Source organism: Ananas comosus, linkage group 5, assembly GCF_001540865.1.
Source record: "Ananas comosus cultivar F153 linkage group 5, ASM154086v1, whole genome shotgun sequence".
In the NCBI taxonomy this organism is placed as follows: Eukaryota; Viridiplantae; Streptophyta; class Magnoliopsida; order Poales; family Bromeliaceae; genus Ananas; species Ananas comosus.
In genome coordinates this window covers 5,064,212-5,087,467 of record NC_033625.1, presented here as the reverse complement: position 1 = coordinate 5,087,467, position 23,256 = coordinate 5,064,212, and the positions used below count along the sequence as shown (strand labels likewise).

Below are 23,256 nucleotides of genomic sequence, written 5' to 3'. Positions count from 1 at the left end.
TTAATAATTAACCTTATTAATTAATTAATAGTTTGAATATTTGTGAGTACCGGTCTACGGTGGACCGGGTGCAGGGAAAAACTTCTCAACACTAGTGGACAAACACATGTAGGAGCCCATAGCACAAGAGTACGAAACTTATAAAAGAGAACGGAGACGCACCGCACACTTGATATAGAGATAGAGAGAGAGAGAGAGAGAGAGAGAGAGGAAGCGCTTCTTCGTCTTCGTCGTTGTCGTCTTCTTCTTCATCTGCTTCTGGTTTTCGCGGAAGGGAAAATGCGGGGGCAATGGCTGAGTTGCGTGGTGGGGGAGGACATGGCGCGGCGCCTCCGCGCGACGCGGGTGAGGGGGATGGTGGTGGGGTTGGCGTTAGGGCAATTCGTCTCCCTCCTCATCACCTCCACCGGGTTCTCCTCCTCCGAGCTCGCGCGACGAGGTGATTTGATCGAGCAAATTGGGTTAAATCGAATCTAATTTCGTTTTATTGGGGATCGAATTTGGTGTTTTGGGAGGGTTTTTGTTGCTAATTTGATGGGTTTTTAGGTATCAACGCTCCGACGTCGCAGTCGTTCTTCAACTACGTGCTTCTCGCGATCGTTTACGGGTCTATCGTGATTCATCGGAGAAAAGGGTTAAAGGTACTGCGAATTATGCTTCTTTTCCCTTTACTTTTTTTTTTTTTAAAAAGAAGGCTTCTATTTCATTCTTCTATCATAAGTTAAAATTATGCTATCCTGTTCTGTTCGGTTTAAATTTGAAATTTTGTAAGTTATTTTGGCTTTTGCATCATTTGGTAAATTCAAAAGATTGCAAATCGTCGTAAAGGTTGCTACTTTTATTCGAAGAAAAATGGCAAATGCAAATCACCGCCTAAAGTTTAAAAATTTTGAAATTTAGCATGTAAATAATCAATCTGTTTTAATTAACCAATTGGATTGAATTTCTGTCAAAGTGCTCTAATCACTATCAGCACGTGACTGTCACCTAATGGAAAAGAAAAGAAAAAAAAACATGCTGAAACCTCCTGAACTTCAGCTAAATATTACCACCCAAAGTTCAAAGTTTTGAGTTGCTAGAAGCCCATGATCCCAGCCATGTGACCACCTGAACTTTAAACTCCGGGCGGCAATTTGCAGTCTAGCCAAAGTTCAGGTGGCTCTGGAGCTTTTTTTCTTTTTTCTCTCAAAGAAAAGAAAAAAAAGTCAAAAGTTTCTTGCAGATGGCAACTTTTTTCTAATGGGAAGATATAGATGCCTCGACTTTCAGGCGATTTGAGATCATCATCTGAACTTTGAAAACAACATGAACCAGTCGAACTCTCTGGTATTGCTGCACATAGAACCCTCTGGAGGTGGTTTCTAGTCATGAAATCTTACTGTTCAGGTTGTTTTGTGTTACTTTTGATGTTTTGATGGTGATCTCAAATTACTCTTTAGGTCAGGTGGGTCTTGAGCTTCCCCCCCTATATACTTTTTTGACAAATCACGGCAAAAGTGTGTGAGACATCAGCTTTTTAATTTGAGCCCAAAAGAAGTTTTGAGTATACAAAAGTGATGACTGAATGCTGATAATAGGATGTAGAAAGTATGCCGGAATTTCATTGGATTTTTATACTTCTAGGACTTTGGCTTTTAAAACCACTTTATTGTATTCGTGGTTGACAATTGACATGTTAACCTCAATATGCGATGTTGACTGGTTGTTCTTGGGCTTTCGAGCTTTTTATTCGTTCAAAATATTAGCAATGTGGAATATGTAATACTTGTAGCGTACAAGTTTGGCATATCTTATCGTGCCAGCTCACAATAATGATTAATGACTTTTACTAGCTTTATGACGAAATCTATTCCCTACTTATTCTGATTCTCTTGTTTTGCTTTTTTGAGTTCTTTTCATTGGTAATTTAAGCTTTTACTATGGTAAATCGGCATGACCTTTTCTTTTATGTTTAAGCAACTTTTTTATGTTTTCCTCTTGCAGACAAACTGGTATTACTATCTGATGCTTGGTATTGTTGATGTGGAGGCCAATTTTATTGGTGAGTAGCTGTCATAGGGCCAAAAGTTTGATACAGCTTAGCCTATAAGTTCTATTCACAAAAAAAAAAAGAGGCTGATACAGTTTGTAATTTTAACTATTATTATTATTATTATTATTACTATTATATTTTTTGCAAATGAATAACTTTTTGGATCATTGAACAGCAGCTATTTCCAATGATTAAATATTCTCAAAAAATAGCTAACCTCTGGTTTCCTTCTTTGGGACCACCAGCTTGTGGCTCCTGATTCTTTTGCTTTACTACTATTTTTCTGTTTAATATAATGGTGGAAAACCCACTTAACAAAGAAAAGGCAAAAAAAAAATATTCACTTAACAAAGAAAAGGCAAAAAAAAAAAAAAAAAACTATCTCCGGTACTCTTCAAGACCTTAAGTTCATGTCACTTTTCAAGAGCTTGAGTTCATGATTTAGTAATAGAACAAAGATAGGAAGTAGTCACTATTGATATTGCTCTTTTGTGAGTGAGTCATTACTGGTGTTCTTGTTATTGCCACAACAGTATAATTATGATTGGGCCATATTTAACTGTCTTTCTTGATCCAAGCTTCTCACTTATATACTGTAAGGATTCATTTTTATTGTTTTTTGGGTTAATTAGAAATTTAGTCCTAAAGCTTAACGTTGATTTCAATTTTATCCTCGTAGTTTTCATAGTAAAAAGTTAGGTCTTGAAGTTTTCTATATAACAATGGAGAACTACATTGTTAGAATTGAAATTTTAAGGGGGAAACTGAAGTTTTAAGTCAAACTTCAGGGGCTGGGTTATTAGAATTGAAACTCTCAAGGATGAAATTGAAATGAAAATCAAACTTCAGGGACTGCTCTGTTGTAATTGAAGCTTTGAGGACGAAGCTGAAATTTGGATCAAAGTTTAGGGGCCAACTTTATAATTAACCATAATTTCTGTTAAAAAATTTGCACTTGCTGTCAATCCTCCTATCGCAATGCTTCTTTAGCTAGGCTTGAGAAAACCATTTGGTGAAAGTACACCAACAGAGATTTGTTTTCAAAGTAATTTGCCTTTTTTCATTGTTTAACTCACCATGGATTTCTCCTTTATTCTGTTTTTCTGTTGTCTGCCCTCTTTAAAGAGACTGCATCCATCTTCCTTACTTGTGCAGTTGTGAAGGCTTATCAGTACACATCTTTGACGAGTGTGATGCTTTTGGATTGTTGGTCAATTCCGTGCGTCATATTTCTTACTTGGATCTTTTTGAAGACTAAGTACGGGATCAAAAAATTCATTGGTGTGGCCATATGTGTTGGTGGCCTTGTTTTAGTTGTATTTTCTGATGTGCATGCAGGAGATCGTGCAGGTAAAAAGAAAAAACTTTATATGTCAATTTATTTGGAACTAAGCAGCTATATATATATATATATATATATATATATATATCTATGCAAACTTGTACTAATTGGTCTCTCATGCCTTCTTACAACATAAGCACTAGTTTTGAGCGAGAAAATAAGACCATTCTAGATTCTAGTCCATTTTATTGCACTACGATCTAAAAATTGGCATATCGCTAGCACTGTCATACATCGGATGACTTCAGTTTGGAATTGGACTTCAGATCATTGTGCTTCCTTTGTCCTTCTTAAAAAATATAAAAAATTAAAAAAAAAAAAAAAACAAAACTCATTGAGTCATATGCTTCCACCACTCCTTTCTTTCCTAGCTTCCGCCAAATTACTGCATGACAATCTGTTATGTGAAGACAAATTTTGATTCTGATTAACTTACTAAATGATTTTTGTGGCATTCTGTCGTATTTTGCTACATCTTTCTTATATGTAATGATCAGAAGCATCCATGTTTTATTTTTCTTTTCATGTACATCGTTTATTGGTCCCTTGTACATACTTGTAGGTCGTCAAATTCCTTATACCCTATATAATGCATAATTATTCTCAATCCTATAGTAAATTGAGCACGCAATATTTTACTATGCTTACTCTCGCTAACATCTTAGGCCATTTTTTATGAAGATTCTAGACCAATGACAAAAACAGGGGAAAAAAAAATTGGGCACTTAAAATGCGGTTCCTACATCAATCTATTTCTTAAATCCGTTTTGGTATAAAAAGTTTTCCTGCTTTGGAATGAGCTATAGAATGGGAGGGTGTGCTGGTGTTTAATATGTATATGTTTTGTTTATTCAACACGAGATTTAACATTTGCTATGGATTGCAGGAGGGCCCAACCCTGTGAAAGGTGATATGTTTGTGATTGCAGGATCCATGCTTTATGCAGTCAGTAATGTTAGTGAGGTATGTTTTTCTCATTAAGAAAGTGTTTTCTCATCATGAATCTCAACTTCAGTATCCTAGGATAAGTGTGATTCCTGCGATTGCTTTCCTGAAGAGGGATGTTGGTAATGGTTGATTGATATTATCTTATTGTTATTCATAATCTTCCTGATTATATATGACAGACTATCTAGCTTCTATCATGGATATGTCTAACTGAAGGGCGAAGGTACTAATTTTTGTGGAGCTGAGAGCTAATCTGTGTGCTATGTTGACCTTTTCTTCGCTGTTGAAGATAAATAATGTGCAACACATGATACTCCGCGAAATGACTTGAATAATTCTTTTGTTTATGTCTTTTCCATAAATTTATGGCTTACATGTTAGTTCTTTTGCATGAAATGGATATGATCACAGGATTCTTACAATTTCCTGGAAAGTTTTTGTTAAAGGGGGAAGAAGGTTATTAACCTTTAATCATAGTATCTGTGAGGCCTAATCTGATAGCTTGTTGATTTCATGTTTATTTAGAATCATGTCACTTTGGCACAATTATCAAATATCTATGGCTACTATATTCCTGATGTTCTGATAAGCTAGTGTAATTGTCAGTATTTGATTGCCTTCTATTCATTTCCTTGATTTTTCATCCAAGGAAAAGAGAAATAGAAGTTCTATTTGAAGATTTGCTGTTTCCCCAATTCCGTTTAATTGGAAATCAGCATCTTCTCTCTAACTTTTTCATTTTTCAGGAGTATTTAGTGAAGAATGGGGATAGGATTGAGATGATGGCAATGCTGGGAGCATTTGGAGCAGTTATCAGCGGTTGTCAAATGTATCCTTTACTTTAAAGTAATAGGTGATATTATTACAGTCTAGTTATGTAGTACTTTAATAAACAACTTCCATTCTAGTGTTATTCCAATTGTGTTTGGTTGGGATAGTGAAAATCATTTGGGATAGCTTGGGAATTTTACAATTCCACCTCACTGTCATCCCCAGAGTAAAAGAATATCTTCCCTATCAAATTCCAAGTGAGGACAGCACCTAATAATATTGTGTTTTGCAGGATAGTTGGGATATCTTCCACCACTCATAACCTGACCACATTACCTTAGGATACTTTTCACCATCCTGGTGTAGAAATTCCCACTTCCTAACCAAACACTGCACTAGGGTCTATGATGCAAAACATTTTTTCTGCGTGGCATAAATTGATCCTTCAAAGAGAGTGTTTCTTAGTTTCCTGTTTCATTGCTCTTGATTCTCCTGATCATTTTAGCTAATGAAAATCATGACCTCTTTTCTTCTAGCAGTCAGAACATTTTTGTTTTCTTGACGTTCTTTTAGAGCCATACTTGAGCGCAATGAGCTTAAATCTATCCACTGGACAGCTGGTGCAGTAAGACCCCGCCCCCTCTTCTCTCTCTCTCTCTCAATACTCTCACACACTCTCTCTCTCTCTCTTTCACTCTCTTACTTTTTTTATTTTTTTCTCTTAACATCTTTTCTTTTTTGTTTTTGCCTATATCAAGCGTAAAATTTTATTGTATGGATCAATTTTATTTTTTGAAATAGAAATGAATAAATTTAGGGCTTTTTTTTGCATTTAGTCCCCTGGCAAATTTTTATTTTAAAATTAGCCCTGCCAAAATTTAATTTGCAAAAATGGCCCTGGGCTGCCACGCAGGCGCCACGTCAGCACCACGCGGGCAGGGCTGTGAGATCCCTGGTGTTCAGTTGTGGAGGCTTGTCGGCAGCTCTGGAGAGTGTCGGGACAAGTCCGAGTCGCGTTGGCCTCAAATAGACGTAAAACGGGCTCCGTGCGACGCGAGGGCAGTTTTAGCGAAGAAATCTGCAAAATAGCAGATTTTCCTGCTTGCTGTACCGGTACAGCCAGCGAGGTGTACCGATACACTATACTGGCTGAGCGCGTACTGCTCTCGGGTTGGCTTCCTGTACCGGTACGCGATCCCGTGTACCGGTACACCAGGGTAGGTGAGGGGGCAATTGGGTCTTTTCTCTCCCTCGTTTGTATCACCAACCCATTCCCTCCCTATATAGTTTTGTGCTGAGAGAGAGAGAGAGTTCTTGTTGCGTTCTCTTCTCCTCTCTCTCTCTAGACTCGGTTGTAGTGGANTGCTGGCAATTAGGCAAATATACTTAAACAAGTTTTGAAACAAGCATGCTATCCCTGGCTTTATGTGCCAGAAAGTTAGACAATAAAGCTAATTACTTTTTCGCTGTGACCATGTGATTTTAGGTGCTACCTTTCGTCGGCTTTGCATTGGCAATGTTCTTGTTCTATTCTACCGTCCCTATAATTCTTAAGGTAAAGAGTGGTTATAAATATCATAAATTTCTTAATTGTGCCGTACCTGTTAATGTCAATCAAGTTCATTCATTCGCAAGGGTTAAAATGAAAAAAGGAAAGAAGAAAAAAAGAAAAGAAAAGAAAAGCTGATGCCCACCTAATATTGGTCAACTTATTTTTCTTATTTCACTCCCGTATTTTTTGCAGATATGTGGAGCAACTATGCTTAACCTCTCACTGTTAACCTCAGACATGTGGGCCGTTCTAATCCGCATCTTTGCTTATCATCAGAAGGTTTTCGATCATTTCTCTAATATACTACATGCTTTCATTTACATCTCTAATTGGTGCAACTTAATGTCCCCACAGGTCGATTGGATGTACTTCGTAGCTTTTGCAGGTGTTGCAATTGGCCTCATTATCTACTCAAAGTAAATACTTCCCTTTGTGCCAATTTTTGTTTTTATGCAATTTACATTGGAAATCCTTAGCCTTTTGATCATTATAATTGAGTCCCTAGCCTTTACATTCTGTTGCAATTTTGCTCTTAGTTAAGTTCCGGTTATAATGGATGAATATTCTCATGTAATCGCCATAAGAAATGTCAAAAAGGTGCTTTTGATTATAGAATATTTCTCTCCAATTTGGTGGAGGAATTTAACTGTAAAGGCAAGATTTCAACAGCGCAAAGGTTAGGGCGACAAGTTAACAACTGAAAGGTCCAGGACCAAACTGAAACTATGCAAGAGTTCAGGGACCGCTGGTGCAATTTATACCGTAGTCTCTTTCTCCATCAAATTTCCACATAAAAATAGATTTTCATCATCATGTGAACTTTTCTAATGCAGGGGCTCGAAGGAAGAAGATCAAACGGCCCAAGTAGCCGAAGTAAATGAGGAAGAACATAAAGAAGCGGATGAAGAGGCTGCGATCGAAGGCCCAGTTCAAACGACGAGTACAGCCGACGGCCATAGCTCGATTCAGCCGAAGCAACTTTGATCGGCACCAACCAGTTTGACCAAATAGGCAAATCTTTCCTTTAAATTGTAGAGGGTGTGAAAGAACCGAGGCAAAATCAAGGGACCTAATAGCAAAATCTGTTTAGCCATCAAGGGGAGGAAAGAGTATCCGAAGATGAGATGGAAATGCCTCTGTAATGCCAAGATTTGAGGAAGAGATTTGTGATGCAAAATCGCCGTGTTAAAAATGGTAAGTTATTTTCCTTCAAATAGATCTCGAATAGATCTCGCTGAGATCTTCAGTTTTAACTTCGTGAAGCATAAGCAAAAGAAAAGAAAAGTCGGATGTGTTTATTTCCTGCAGGAACTTCAGGTTGTGTGCTGGAGATTTTTCTATTTTTGGTGTAGTGTAGAACTAAAATTTTTGATGGTCTTTTTCTACTAAGATTCGATTCCAATGTTATTTCAGAGCTCCTTTACTAGTGCCGTTTTTCATGTTCTACTATTTCAATATCTTGTCTGCGACATTTGTGTGCGCAATTCGCTTACAAACCTGTTTGCATGTTATACGTGCCATGTGTAGTTTCCATTATGTGTATATTTGATGCACCCTGAAAATCCTATGGAAAGTTGTGATACATGTGATCTTGGCACAGATCATAGGCTGACCAGCTGCTCTAAAGAGCAGGAGCATCAGAAAACTGATGCCTCTAAAAGCACTCAACAATCTTTAATATCTTAACAAGATCAGTAGCTTTAGCATCATTCTCCATCATTTTGGACCACAATGCTTGCGTCTACAAAATACTTTAAATCTTTGCTTTCGTGTTCTTACTGCCATATTTATGGGAAATTCATACATTTTTATTGAAATCTTGTAAGAGTATCAGCGTTTGTGACTTTCAAACTTATCTTGGAAGAACCCCCGAACGGGGGTGCTTTCGAATTCTGCAACCAACCCTCCATCCCAGGCTGGGACCTGCTGCAAAGATGCAACAGTTAACACACACATAATTTCGAATTTTAATTTGTAATCTGTGAAGTCAAATTCTCTTTCAAATGAAACAATTTTCTTTTGATTGTATGTTTCCTTCCCAAACTAGAGAATGTGGTTTGATGAACTTTTTGAGTGAAAAGAAACTAACACACAACCCCTCTTTATCCCATTGTGTAGAGGAGAAAGTAAGAAAGAACAAAAAAAGTTATGTAAAATGGTCTTGCATATAACATTCTATGGAGCCATTTGAAAAGGAATCGACTCCTGAGAGAAGTCCATCACTTTCGAAGTCGACATTGGTTGTTGCCGCGACTTCTCGCCCGCACCCAACCATTGCTTCAGAAGTTGAAACACTCTCTCATCGTTCAGTAGCCCTCGGTGGCTGGCTTTAATACCAACTCTTGCAGTTGCTGCGAATCCATCAGCCTATAAAAATGAGAAAAGAGGTAAGGAATGTGTGCCAAGAAAGCGAATAAAAGGATATTTGCTAATGTTTGGAGTTGTGAGCCTAATGCGTGAAGAGCCCATGTACCAAGAGAGAGAGAGAGAGAGAGAGAGAGAGAGGGGATTTGACCAAAGAGTTTGAAAGCCACAAGAAAACAAATTCGGATTTATCTTTAACATCTCTATTTTGACAAACTTTGATGTCGACGACGAAAGAGCTTGAACAGCAGGGAACAGAAATTTGCTCTAATGGGGGCAGTTGTAGTAGCGGGGAAAGAAGTGCAAATGTCGTACTATCAAGGTTACAAGATGTAAGTCGTGCCCTTTCTCCATATATATATATATATATATATATATGTATAGAGAGAGAGAGAGAGAGTAGGGCTACTTAGAGATGTCAACAGGTCGGATTCGGGGCGGATTTTTAAAAACCCGAACCCGAACCCGACTCCGAACCCGAGACCCGAACCCGACGGATTTTAAAAATCCATATCCAAACCCGAACCCGACCAAAAATCCGAAATCCGAACCCGAACCCGAAAATTTGAACCCGAAACAATTATTTCTTTTTTCAATATTTCAAAATATATTATATTAAATTTAAAATTTTAAAATACAATTTCAAATATAACATCAAATTTATATATATATATATATAATACAAAATAAATTCGGGTTCGGGTCGGGTTCGGGTTCGGGTTGGGTACAATCAAATTCCATATCCGAATCCATATCCGTCGGATTTTTATTTTTTATATCCATATCCATATCCATCGAATATATCCGTTTCATTCGGGTTTGGGTTCGGATAAAATTTCAGGTATCCATACCCATTGACATCCCTAGGGCTACTATACTCTTATGAGTATCGAGCTCTTCGTACTCATAAGTTGTTTTCGATATTGGAGTTTTTAAATCGACGATCACACCGTTAAATATGATTTAGAGTATTTAAAACTTCTAGAAATAAATTTTCTAATTTTTCAAAATCATTAGAAAGTCCATCAAGCGGGTATAAAATGAACGGTTAAAATCGAACGACATCCTAAAAATGGATGATCGAATCCTTCAATTTAAGATCGGAGTTATTGATTTTTATTTAGATAGTGAATAGAATTTTCTATTAAAAATTCAACCAATTTCGATTCTTTTTCACCGTTAAACTAGTAAATATCTCATACTGGCCGTTAAAAATTATCAATTTTGTGAGCTTTTGATCGTAAGGTAAATGATATCGAAAAATTATAAAATTTGATTTCTAAAAATTTTAAATGCTCTAGATAACGTTTAACGGTATGGATCATTGATTCGGAAGCTTTATCATCGAAAACAACTTATGAGTACGAAAGCGATCGTATTCATAAGAGTATAGTAGCCGGACTCTATATATATATATNGATTCGGAAGCTTTATCATCGAAAACAACTTATGAGTACGAAAGCGATCGTATTCATAAGAGTATAGTAGCCGGACTCTATATATATATATATATATATATATATATATATATAAAAGTCGTGCGCAGTGAGCACATAGCAAGTGTGGGATTTGATAGTGGATAGCAAGCGCTATAGCTCACAAGAAACTACTAAAGCATCCATATTCCTAATTGTATTCGTATTTATCCTCTGATACTACAATAGCAGACGCTACTCTACGTTATCCACAACCTGAGTGCTATCAAGAGAATAATCTGCAACTTATAATGGTTATCGAGAATGGCATCTTTTTTTTCCCCTCCTCTAATGATACCTTAATTTAGGCATTTCGGGAAGCTATCTAATGAATCAGTTTTGAGCCTACAATCATTTTATGGTATGTAAGATGCTGCCTCATCCTGCTACCTCCGCAATGTAACAACAATAGTGGTGCGGTTTCTCCATAATTGCAGATCAAAACGTAATCCGTTGTCATATATCAGAGTCATAAATAATTACCTTAGCTGATTCAGTAGGAACAGTGCCATCTCCGTCCACATATTCATACTGAGGCTGAAAATGCACCATCTAGACATCATCAACTTCCGCAGTTTATAAGTGGATGTAATAGCAGATACATATACAAGAGAATTTATGTTCATAATAATACCATTGTGTGGCATATTTCTGATAAATCCCCAATAGGAGAGCTTTCAGAGCCGTAACTGCAGTTAACAATCAAAAGCATGTCAAAATGTTATGTTTGAAATTGAACATATTTCGCATGAAATTTGGCAACCTAAAGATGATAATCAAAGGGCTCTTGTAAAGGATGCAAGTATATGCACCGCAAGGTTGATACATAACATGAATGTCAAGCCTTCAAAATCTGTTGAAATATTCCTTGAAAAACAATGCCAAAATGGAATACAGACCTTTGATGAAAATTAGAAGTAATTATTTTACCAGGATATCAGAGAAACAAAATATTACGAATTCCTCACCAGACATTATATGGAGTATCCAATGAAATTCCATATATATTGTAGAAGCTGACAGCACTTGGTAATTGAGCATTGTCAAGAATTTGGCGAGTATCAGTTGCCCATTTGAAAATTGAATAATTGAACGGAAGAGGGATTGACTTTCCATTGTAATCCAGCTGTACATAGAAAGCGAAATATGGTCACATATATCAAATAAAAAGTTTATTATTACTTGCGTTGTTTTTTTTTTTTTTTTTTTTTTTTTTTTTTTGTGAGAGAGAAAGGTAGCAAGCTACCCGCTTCGTTCATTTTTTTAGAAATGAACTCCGCTAGAAATGAAAAACAACTAAGCTTCGAAGTTGGGACCTCGGGTTACCAACCATCAAGCCCTTACTCCTTAGCCAACAACGCTAGGTACAGTCAGTAATTGAATTAGTTTGATATAACATTTTTAACTGTCCAAATACCAAGTACCTCAGTACTGCTTGCAACAATATTGGGTTTCATTAAAATAGCCGACAAAATTTAGAAGTTAATATGATCAGAAATTTATGTTGAGATTATCATAAGCTGAAAAATATGTTGAATGAGCAAATTCAACTCTCACAACATGTAATTTTGAAGGAAAAGAAGAAAGTCAAAATAAATATCTAAACTGAAGAGTTTAACTTAAGATAAATATCTAAATTAAAGAGTTTAAGTACAAGAACCTTGTTATCTCTTAAAGCTTCTTCAAACAAAGAAACACAATTAGTTGCATCATATTCTTGCAACTTGACTTCTTCATTCTCTCCAGACAGCTTCCGCCAAACTTGAACCAGCGGTTGTTGATTCCACTTGAAGTTTGAATATGGCAGCATTTCATATATAGATGGACATTCGACCAGCTACACATCAGAAAATAATGAACTAAATAAGAAAAATGAAAGCAAGCGAAGTTTCTGATCTTCTTTCTCAAAAAGCAAGGAGCTTATACTCAAATTATACAAGCTTTTAGTAAGAATACGAATGGGCCGAATTAGTTATCAACGATTCTAAGATGCAGAGATTGACAGGAAAATCCTAAAATACGAAAGGGAAAAAAAAATTACAGGACTAACGGTTCCATGAAAGCATGAAATGGTGAAGTTACAGAGAGGATGACATATGCAAATATACTCGCTACACAATTTTAGCAAATTAGCTAAGTAATTGCTTCACCCAACAGAATTTTAAAGGAATCCAGCAATGCTGATGAAAAAATGGAAATATGAATACGTCGCATATCTAGTCATTTAACAATATTACTGCACTATAAATGGGTTACTCATACAACATCATGAGAATCAAACAGTCTACTGCCTAAGCCCTAAGACAATAATGTGAAGAAATTACCAGTTGGTGCATATTCCATCTGGAAACGAAGAAGAAGCTTTCAAAACCATAAACAAACTGCAACCCCGTTAAAAGAGAATCATTGATACATCCTGGGGCACCTATTGATCAACAATATATGATTCAAAAGGGCTTATTCCCAAAAGAAAAAAACAAAACAAAACAAAAGTAAACTTGTAAAGCATTGAATTATAGCAGAAGGCCTTGACTGATTGATATAACAGATGAAATTCCCTCAATCAAATTTATTACCTTGGAAAGGGCACGCAATGCAAATCCACTTGTTTACATACATTGCAAACACCTGAGAAAAGTCATAACGAAGCTGCTCTTCATAGTAACTATAGATCAAAGAAAAAGAAATGTTATAATTTAATGGGAACATAGAACAAAAGAGATACATACATCATTATGAAGTGACATGAAGCATCGGACAAGCAAACCACCCATGGAATGTGAGATTACATTAACTTTTTGCCCTCCCGAAGCCTTATATGCGGTCTCAAGTTTTTCTTTCAGTCCCATCATCGTTTTCTCTATTCTGCCGAATAACACAAAAAATGAACAATCCATGCCAGAACCACGAGGGGAAAACAATCTGTTGAAGAGCCAAGATTAAATTGCTCTACACCTTACCTACTGCTCTGACGAAAGTCATAACCATATCCAAATAATGTTGTTCCTTTTTCATATCCACATTCAACCAGCATATCAATCATATCGTGGAAGTGATAAACATCAGTCACACGCAGAAGTTTTACCCACTGAAATATCAGAAGCATAGAAAGAGTATACAGGAAAAGGGATCAGATCACAAAAAAACATTAGTGTACTTCTTATTTTTTATCTTTTTGAGAAAACAACAAATCAGAAAATCAGATTGGCAGGATTGCATAGTTCCTATGTATAGTAGCCATAAGAAATCCTTTATTTACAACAGATAAGAACACAGAATATGCAATTTAAAATTCTCCAAATGGTTACAAACTACTAGCTATTAAAATAGTGGCAATATTAACTAAAATGAGCGGTGGTAAAACTTTACAAATTTAATTAAGAACTATAGCATTTTTATGGAATCACAATGCAGCTATTTATACATGATCATGTTTGAGAAAAAGGATAGTTGAGGAGGGAACAGAACAGCACTAGTTTACTATATTCATTTGTACTGGTTCTGATGCTACAAGTATGGCAGATCAAGATGTTTTAATTCGCTGAGCTAGTATAAGACCAGAAATAAAATTAGTGATGCTTTACTCAATGAGTCTAGATGGTTAATGATCAAATTGGTTGTTCTTTTCATTTCAATTATCAGGTGCACGCATCTACCATCTTCGTCCACTACAAGTATCAGTACTAATATTAAACTACTGCAGCAATTAGAACAACACAATAGAAATGGTAAATTCCAGTTCATTTCAGTCATTAACACCCAACTTACCCATGAAGGATCCAAAATATCGATCGCCTGCAACCCATACTCATCCTCCGGTACGCAGATCTCAACATCGGAATCAAGAGGCTCCGTATACCCTGCCAAACCAATCTCTCACAAACTACAACAAACACAAATCCCAATTCCCCCATTCCCCCAATTCAAGGCACTACTACCTCTTGCAACGAAATCAAACTACAAGTACGACCACTCCGATCACCGGAGAACATGCGATTAAACCCTAGGGCGCGGGCGCTACTCACCGGTGTCGGCGTTGTACATGGACCAGAGGTACTTCTTGAACTCGAGATTGGCGAGGAAAACCCTAACCCACGCCCGGAGCTCGCGCTTGCTCCTCTTGCTCCGCGCGTTCAGGATCGATCCCCCCATTCCCGACACCAGCAACACCGGCTCCACCCCCGCCCCACCTCCGCCGCCGCTCCGCCTCCTCCGGCGCCGGCGACGGAGCCAGGGGATCCGGAGGCCGCAGTCGCCGAACATCCACGGGTGGAGATGGAGACGAGGAGAGAGAAAGTGGACATGAGACCGCGATGAAAAGAGAGAGGAGAGTATAAATGTGGATGGGATGGAGATGGAGAAGCTTCGGAATAACTGCGCCTCTCAACGAGGTACAGATCTAGGTGAAGCTTTGCGTGGATCAGGTGCATCCGTACATCATCCCATTCACGTCCCTACTAAGTACGGAAAGTTATTTGAACGGTCCAGTGTGAAGGGCCTCTGGAGATAGACGGTTGTAAATTAACGGTGCACAGGATGCACGGTGCACTCTGATCAGGAAATAATGCCCCCGGTGATGTACGGGCGAGCGGAGTACGGTACAGCGTAACGCCGACGGATACTAACCGTAGGATGGCGCGGGAGCTGTGATGATTTTGAGGGTACGGTGGGTCCCAGCGTGAGGGGGGCCTATCTCCGTCCATCAAATAAAAAGCACGAATCTCAAACGGCGTGAACGGCAGATAAGGTTCTTTTGCCCATTTCTGAGGGGATAATGTGGACGCCGCATAATGCGGCGGTGTATCCTTGTCGCATAGGAATCGTGGTAGGATATAATATAATATATATGAGACTGACATGTGGGTCCCACAATTTGATAGTGTTGTTTTGAGGCTAAAAACGGAACTACGTAAATAAAATAATCTTAGTAATATAAGGTGAAATTTAAAATTTTAATATATTATGTGGTTCACACTGCTTAAAGAATCTCCATACTTAAAATCGTAATCTTTAAAAATATAAATAATAAATCTTTTAAGGTACTAGATTTTAAAATCGCATGATTTTTAGATAACAAGGGCATATTTCGCTCATTTATGGAGAATACAATAAACTATTAGTATAGTGTAATAATTATTAAAAAAAGGGACTGTGACAAATTATGTGAATATCTTTTTTGCAGTAAAATTAAAAGTACCAAAGTAAAGCATTCATAAGATATAGAATCTTATTTTTCCTTTTTTTTATTTATCCAAATATTATTGAATAAATTACAGCAAACAAATGAACTCTCCGTCTCCAATACATTATCTCTTACATATAAATAATTTGGAGTTTAATATTAAATCAAATGCATAATTACACTCAACTTACAATATAATTTAGTATTATTTTTATTTGATATATTATATTTTTAAAAAAATATTATTATATTATTATATTGATTAATCTCTATATTGTATTTTTGGTTTATTCCCTTTTATTTTCTTTAGTCATACATATCACTAAACTTTTATATTTCTCGTCAATCTCTACATTCGAATTATATAATAAATCTATTATTTTAGAAAAAATCTAATCAATTTATTAAAAGACACAAATTAAATACTGAAAAAATATAAATTTAATATCTATAATAGATTCATTGAAAACTTTCATCATATTATTTTCAATAACTTTTTTTATTATTTTTATATATTTTGTTAATTTTTAATATCAAAATAAGCTGAATATATGCTCAACAATTTTTATTTAAAATTATAGACTTATTTCTTATAACGTTGGGATTGAAAAAATATATTTAAGTAGAACCATTTTTTTTACAAAAATGGTATGGTGTAGTATAGTATTACTTAAGCCTCAATAAAATAATTTACATTACATGTTAATGTCTCGTTTAAAGGGTAAAAGTAAATTTTATTTTCCTGCTGACGTGGTGCACAGGGTCCAGTGAGACAAATTCGTGTAAACGTGGCGCACGTGTATGGGGCGGAGAAACGGTGGGTCCGGACAACAGGACCGGACCCTTTGTACGGACGGTGGCGCATGCGGACGCGTACTATTAACCTTCCAACAATCGACGTTCAACTCGATCACAACCGTTCGTTAAGGATCGACGGTGGATATCCACGAGCAAACGTACGCTTGTACATGCGCGGAGAATATGCGGTCTCCCGTATATAAAATGTAGAGCAAAGGAGCTTCGTATAATATGATAATACGCAAGCAAGGTATAATCCATCACTAATTAACTTTTTGGAATATTTGCAATGTGATGTTGCTATATTTAGGAATTGAGTAATTTTAGTCAACTAAAATTACGTATTTAAATTTAATCACCTTTTAGCAAATAAAATTAGAACAATAAAAATTGTCAGGGCGACTAAAATCTTTCTCAAAGTTTAATTTCTCGGCCTCAGAGTTTTGATTGTCATGATTTTTAGTTCCTATAGTTTGAGTTTCGTTTATTTATTTATTTTTTTTCATTGTAAGTTGAAATTTAGTTTATTAAATTTTGTCCCTAACTATGGTTGTGTTCATAAAATTTAATTATTTTTTTAACTAAGTGGAAAAATGATGCATATATATAAGATTTTTCTTCATAGGGTCACAATCATTCATTTCATCACACATGAATTCAGTGTATGGACATAAATCAGGCCCCTCTAGAGAGTTTATGGACCATAAAATTAGTGAATTTACCAACCCAACCAGCAATAGCATACCCAAAATAATTTTTAATTTTTTTGCGGCTTCTCTTCTGCAATGCTCTATTAGAGAAAAANAGGTAACACGCTACCCGCTTCGTTTATTTCATTTAGAAATAAACTTAGCTGAAAATATGAATCAACTAGGATTCGAACTTGGGTCTCAGGTACCAACCATCAAGCCCTTTGCCACTTGCTCTGGGGATGGTGTCTACAAATTGAATTTCGAAATATTCTAAGACCATTTGCTTAAATGATCTAGGGAATTCATCATAGATAACTTTGGACGATTTTTGTAAGCCGTTTACTTATAAAATGGTACAGAACAATCTAAATACGCTAAATTTTTGAAATAAAAAAAAAATTATTATCTATATCACATTCAACATCTCTGACCTCCAACTAGAAAATCCTAACCATTATTTTCAATATGTTATTCATTTTTCACCCTTCACTTTGTAATCATTTGATGCACTTGATTGCAAGTACAAAAAAAAAAAAAATGCCGAAATTTGATTTCTAAATCTTTTAAATTTTTTACATCATGTTTAGCAGTATCGGTCATGGATTCAAATACCCAATCTTCAAAGCAGATTCTTAAGTAAAAAAAAATATTTATATGTGTATATAAAGAATTAAACTGGAATACTATTAATAGCACCAAATTATTGGTGCTTATAGTTCTTCTACTAGGGTTGAGTGGATTGCTGGTGGAATAACATAATCTCATGGGTGAAATTAATCAAAGAAATAAATTTAACGGTGAAAAAGTTACAAATATCAAATGCATGATGCTTTCAAAAACAGCATAGCCGAACTATATATATATATATATATATATATATATATATATATATATAGGCTGGGGCTACTATACTCATATGAATATAGAGCCCTTTGTACTCATAAGTTTTCGACCGTTCAGATGTTTGATAGTGGCCCCCCTAGGGTTGAGTGTATGGTTGGTTGAATAATATAATTTAACGGGTAAAAATGATTAAAGGGTAGATTTAACGGTAAAAAACTTATGAGTACAATAGGCTCTATATTCATAAAAGTATAGTGGCCGGACTCTCTCTCTATATATAGATAGAGTCCGGCTATTATACTCTTATGAGTACGATCGACTTCGTACTCATAAGTTGTTTTCGACGATAGAGCTTTCGAATCGACGATTCATACCGTTAAATATTATCTAGAGCACTTAAAACTTCTAGAAATTAAATTTTATAATTTTCGGTATCATTTACCCTACGNGCAGAAACAAATAACTTAAATATTTGAATGATAAAATAAATCAATATCTTGTTTTATTATTTTTATCTTGTTATTATGAAGAAAGGGAATGTGGAGAATCAAAAGGAGCACTTGATTTTGCTACTTGCAAATATTAATGCGAGGCATCATCCTAACCATTCCCTGGTAATGCAATTTCATTCCATGGTATATCTCAGTATATTATTAAACATCTTCTTTCTGTTACTCGCATGGTTTTGAAGCTTCGATTAAGTAAATCTATCGAAAGGAAAGAATACTTTTCTAAGTTCGCATTGATTTACAGCTGGATGTTGGCACTGTAAAGCACTTGATGGACAAAGTTTTTGGGAACTACCGTTCTTGGTGTGCCTATTTGCATCATAGACCAAATTTTGAGTAAGTGATGCTACTTTTTCTGTAAATTCTCTTTCCAATGGTGAATAAACAAGTCATGAGGAAAATTCCTATCTAAATATTTTCACGTCTAAATATGTATTCCATTTTGCAGGCAACTAGGAAAGTTGGAAACACATCAGTTAGAACTGCTTTACATTGGTTTGTACTTTCTGATTTGGGGTGAAGCTTCCAATGTTCGGTTTATGCCTGAATGTATATGTTATATTTTCCACTTTGTAAGTGTTCTTCTTTTTCGCGTGGTTACTAGTCATTGTTGGCAATTGATTTTTATTTTTTCATTATTAATCTTGTTATTATTTCGTTCCCCTGTTTATCCCATTCTCATATTTCTTCCCTTGCCAAGTATGATCCATTGCAAGTATCCTGGCCATTTGAGAGAGAGAGAGAGAGAGAGAGAGAGAGAGAGAAATAAAGGGTTCGAGTCATGCTTCAGCTACTGGCACCAATGAGCTGTTTCAACCAACGTAATAAATAGGCCCTTTATACGGTGGCCTTCCACATTCTTCAGAGCCACCCAACAGCACAGACCAATTGTGGGGCGAAAGGGAGAGTTCACCATTCGCAACAGCACAGCAACATATGTTCCCCCTTCAAAAGAGGAGAAAAGACAAAAGCACTGAACGCAAAAGCATCTAAAAAGTTCACTGCCATCGCCAATATGATGCACAAAAGCAGCAAACCTATCCCTATTGCCTTTCGGTGGAATCAACTGTTGCCTGAAAGAGAGAAAAAAGAGAGAGAGAGAGAGAGAGAGATTTTTTCTTTTTAAGAACAATAAAAGAGCTAGATCATATCAGCCAGAATAAAACAAGCTGTAAGAATCATCATGTATTTTAAGCCAAAGTAGCATACAAAATAACTCATTACTTTAGCTTTGAAGAGAGTTCCTTTATTCTGAAAAGCAGTAGCAGATACATGCATAGAACTACACCATAAAAGCGGAAGATTCAAATTGAAGTTTCTGGTAGTGCTTCTTCGAGCAGCTCTCTCGCAAGCTCCTGCGATTAGTTTCGCTGAGCTAGTTAATACTGATTGCTGAATTAGCAGCAGCAGCAGTAGCAGTAGCAGCTGAGTTCCTAAATTTGGAGCCCAAAAGAGGCAAGTTCAGAGAAGCATAGGAGAGTCCTGGAAACAGAAAAGGATCTAATATCTTCACTACAGAATCAAATTTATCCGAAATAGAAGGACAGGTATGGAACTTGATATACAGCAAGCAAGCTTCTCATACTAACAACAACAGTATACCTAAAATAGATCATGGCAAATTGAAGGAATTTAAGAAATGCATATCAATCTATAACCTTCTCATAAAAGGCAAATTCGTAATTCTACACTAGCGAACAGTGGTGTTAATGTAATTCCGCCTGCAGAAAAAAAAACAGAAACTTTTTGAGTTATTATGAGCTAGAAACATTGATAGTTAGGCATCATTAGAGACCATTTCAGATGCGAAGAGAGAATCCAAAGATAAAGATAGAAGGGAAGAGCAAAACACCAAAATACATAAGGGGCCCTCCACATCGAAGTTAATTCGTTTTCTCCTCACAGCATAAAGCTGAGCCTCTGCAAAGCAAGTAGCCAACACAGACACATGAAATAATTCAATGCCAAACAAGATTTTTTTGAAAAAAATGCAACAAAAATTCTATTCCATAAACCCAAGTAGTCCCAAAAGGAATGCCATCTAAACACCATGAGAGTTTCATATGAGCTACCATATGTTAAGCATCATGCATAGCTAAACACTTGTAAGCTACAAATTACAACATAAAAGTCCACTCGATTGAATCCAATTCAATTACAGATTCATAGAACAAAACTAAATGATCCAGCCAAAGCCTACGAAATGAAAAAGACTAAGTAAATTATCTCAGATTTTGAGATTTCATATGAGCTATCATATTTTAAGCATCAAGCATAGCAAAGCACTCTAATAGCTGAAAATTACAGCACAAAATTCCACTATAGCTTCAAAATAGATTAGCACCATAGTACCAAAAACTAAATCATTGAACCAAAGCTCAGAGGTAAAAGACTAGCTAAACTATCTCCAAAGCTATTCCATCAAAACTCCATTAGATTTCACATGGACTACTATATTTAAGCGAGCTAAAAAGTTAAAAGAAGTAGCTAAATTATCGCAAAAGCTATGCCATCTAAACACCATGAGATTTCATATGAGCTACCATATTTTAAGCATCAAGCATAGCAAAGCACTTTAAAAGCTAAAAATTACAACATAAAGATCAACTAACAACTCAAAAATAGATAACTCAATTCAGTTGGAGCTCCACAGAACCACACTAAATGATTCAAGCAAAGCTAAAAATACAAAAGACCTAGCTAAATTATCCCGACAACTACGCCATCTTAATACCATGAAATTTTATATGAACTATCATAATTAAGCATCAAGCATAAGCAAAGCACTTTAAAAGCTAAAAATTACAACATAAAGGTCCACTATAACTTAAAAATAGATTAAACACAATTCAATTAGTGCTCCTTAGAACCAAACTAAATCATTCGAGCAGAGCCCGAAAGAATCCAAAAAGACCTTAGATCTTGATGATCTTAGAAGCCCTAACAACAGGGTTATTCTTGATGATCTCCTCCCTTCCGAGGGCCTTATAATCGAAGGAGCAATCGTGGGTGTCCGAATAGCGGTGGCGGCCGCAGAACAATTCGCCGCACCGGCACCGGAACCCGGTGAGCCCCACCCTCTTCTTGCAGGTGGAGCACCTGCTGATGGATCGGGCCGCCGCCGGAAGCCGCAATTCATCGGGCTTCGGAGCTGCAGCGGCAGCGGAAACAGCGGCTGCTACGGCTTCGGTGGCAGCTGCGGAGGCGGCGGTGGCGGTGGCCAAAGCCTCCGGCCGCTGAGCTGGGGATTCCTGGGGAGGCTTCAAGAAGAGAGGAGGAGAAGATGATGATGATGATGGTGGTGGTGAAGAAGAAGAGGAAGAGGGAGAAGAAGAGGATGAAGGTTTCAAGATCTCGGCCTCATCTTTATCAAGATTACACCTTTCCCCTGCCATTTTTTTAAATTTGTTCACCTTTTTTCTGATTTAGAGATGAATCAAAAGGTAAAAATACAAAGATAGATGAAATTAAAAGGAATATTATAGAAATATAACGAGGTAAAAAGGGGGAAAAGAGGAGGGTTTCGCGAGGGCGAAGATAAAATGAGGAGAGGAGGTTTAAGAATCGAAAACGGTGAGATTTTTCGCCATTAAACGAAGAGAAATCGAGAACCCACCAAGGATTTGAGCTAAAAAATTAGAAAAATGAGAGCTTTTTTATGGAAAAAAGAAAGAAAAACCCAAAAAATATCGAGATGAAAACGAAGAGGAATCACGTACAGGGGCGAAGCCTCCTCCAAAATCGATCAAAAATTCATGGAACTGGGGAGAAATTGGTGGGTTTGGGGACGAATCGACCGAGATTTGGTCTCTAAACAGGCCGATCTCGATCGATTGGATCGAGAAATTGTGGGGAATTGGGGGGTTGGGGAATGGGAGATGAGGAAGAGGACGAGGTGAAATGAGAAGGGAAAGGTTGAGGAGAGGGTATTGGTGGAGGTGCTCGAAACCATAATAATATAATAATAATAATAATAATTTGGAGCATTAAATAAGATAATTATACAATAATATCTTAAAAAGAAATAGTTAAATAAAAAATGAAAATTTATATGCACCTGGTTCACCATGTCAACTGTGCACCTCAAAGGATTCCACATATTATAAGGTATTTTGTGCAAATAAATATTTTATTATAAATATAAAATATTTGTTAAAAAGCATCAGAATTACTTTTCTTATTAGATAGCCAAGCAAATTATATAAATTTAAAAAATTATACCATCACAAAAATAAAATTTCAGAATAAATTTTAAAGTCGGAGGTTTTAAATTTCCGTTTGTACTATAATTTGAAACTTGAGATTGCGACTTTAAATTTAGTTTATATTGAATTTTTAGTGGAGATAGTGTGGAATAGACCTGAGCTGATTGGATGGTCCATAGATGACGTGGTGCACAAGGTCCAAGGAATAATCTCTGCAAAGTACGGTCCACGTGGGAGCATAGTTAGACCATTAATTACTTAGCATTGGTGTTTGTATGATTGGTGTTTGGCCGTTTGATTAAGATCTAAGGGTCATTAATTGTGCCATAAATGGTGGCAAGTGACAGTAAATAAATAATATTTTGTTTCTTGTATAATATTAATTAATATATCATTAAATAGGTGGTTTAGTTCTCTCCTTGTCCAGTTGTAAACAGCTTTGTTTTTGTTTTTGTTTTTGTTTTTGTTTTTGTGTTTGTTGTTATTTAATATTTGGTAAATCAAAATCACAAGAATATATTATCTTTCCAATAAAAAAATTGA

The 23,256-nt window shown here is 36.3% G+C and overlaps 3 protein-coding genes and 1 long non-coding RNA gene across 5 annotated transcripts; 2 read left to right on the top strand and 2 right to left on the bottom strand.

The window, feature by feature from the left end:
• On the top strand, nucleotides 167-8,100 carry LOC109710237 (solute carrier family 35 member F1-like). Its single transcript, XM_020232737.1, has 11 exons — nucleotides 167-439; nucleotides 547-641; nucleotides 1,984-2,041; nucleotides 3,188-3,382; nucleotides 4,261-4,337; nucleotides 5,069-5,151; nucleotides 5,667-5,718; nucleotides 6,580-6,648; nucleotides 6,838-6,924; nucleotides 7,000-7,061; nucleotides 7,479-8,100. The coding sequence occupies exons 1-11, from the start codon at nucleotides 280-282 to the stop codon at nucleotides 7,627-7,629; spliced, it is 1,089 nt and encodes a 362-aa protein (XP_020088326.1). The 5' UTR covers nucleotides 167-279; the 3' UTR covers nucleotides 7,630-8,100.
• Nucleotides 8,604-14,827, bottom strand: LOC109710236 (phospholipase A(1) LCAT3-like). Of its 2 annotated transcripts, none has more exons than XM_020232735.1 (11): nucleotides 14,510-14,827; nucleotides 14,253-14,344; nucleotides 13,445-13,572; nucleotides 13,214-13,349; nucleotides 13,061-13,112; nucleotides 12,809-12,909; nucleotides 12,145-12,321; nucleotides 11,453-11,610; nucleotides 11,119-11,173; nucleotides 10,968-11,036; nucleotides 8,604-9,012 (listed from the first exon to the last, which is right to left on the bottom strand). In XM_020232735.1, the coding sequence occupies exons 1-11, from the start codon at nucleotides 14,745-14,747 to the stop codon at nucleotides 8,821-8,823; spliced, it is 1,398 nt and encodes a 465-aa protein (XP_020088324.1). In that variant the 5' UTR covers nucleotides 14,748-14,827; the 3' UTR covers nucleotides 8,604-8,820. The 2 variants fall into 2 exon arrangements, with proteins under 2 accessions (XP_020088324.1, XP_020088325.1); XM_020232736.1 differs by having other exon boundaries at nucleotides 8,611-9,012; nucleotides 10,968-11,021; nucleotides 14,510-14,825.
• On the top strand, nucleotides 18,475-19,184 carry LOC109710996. The gene is made up of 3 exons (XR_002216486.1): nucleotides 18,475-18,613; nucleotides 18,753-18,844; nucleotides 18,957-19,184. It is a non-coding gene; the product is annotated as an uncharacterized LOC109710996 (long non-coding RNA).
• LOC109710877 (zinc finger AN1 domain-containing stress-associated protein 15-like) lies at nucleotides 21,106-22,461 on the bottom strand. Its single transcript, XM_020233666.1, has one exon. The coding sequence runs from the start codon at nucleotides 21,901-21,903 to the stop codon at nucleotides 21,424-21,426; it is 480 nt and encodes a 159-aa protein (XP_020089255.1). The 5' UTR covers nucleotides 21,904-22,461; the 3' UTR covers nucleotides 21,106-21,423.

Bases quoted from the DNA above. Each gene is read 5' to 3' on its own strand.
- LOC109710237 (XM_020232737.1), top strand. From the start codon at position 280: ATGCGGGGGCAATGGCTGAGTTGCGTGGTGGGGGAGGACATGGCGCGG. The intron at 2,042-3,187 runs GTGAGTAGCTGT...TTACTTGTGCAG, and splicing joins TGTGGAGGCCAATTTTATTG to TTGTGAAGGCTTATCAGTAC. The intron at 5,719-6,579 runs GTAAGACCCCGC...ATGTGATTTTAG, and splicing joins TCCACTGGACAGCTGGTGCA to GTGCTACCTTTCGTCGGCTT.
- LOC109710236 (XM_020232735.1), bottom strand. From the start codon at position 14,747: ATGTTCGGCGACTGCGGCCTCCGGATCCCCTGGCTCCGTCGCCGGCGC. The intron at 12,910-13,060 runs GTAATAAATTTG...GTTGATCAATAG, and splicing joins CATTGCGTGCCCTTTCCAAG to GTGCCCCAGGATGTATCAAT. The intron at 12,322-12,808 runs GTAATTTCTTCA...TCTGATGTGTAG, and splicing joins GATGGAATATGCACCAACTG to CTGGTCGAATGTCCATCTAT.
- LOC109710877 (XM_020233666.1), bottom strand. From the start codon at position 21,903: ATGGCAGGGGAAAGGTGTAATCTTGATAAAGATGAGGCCGAGATCTTG.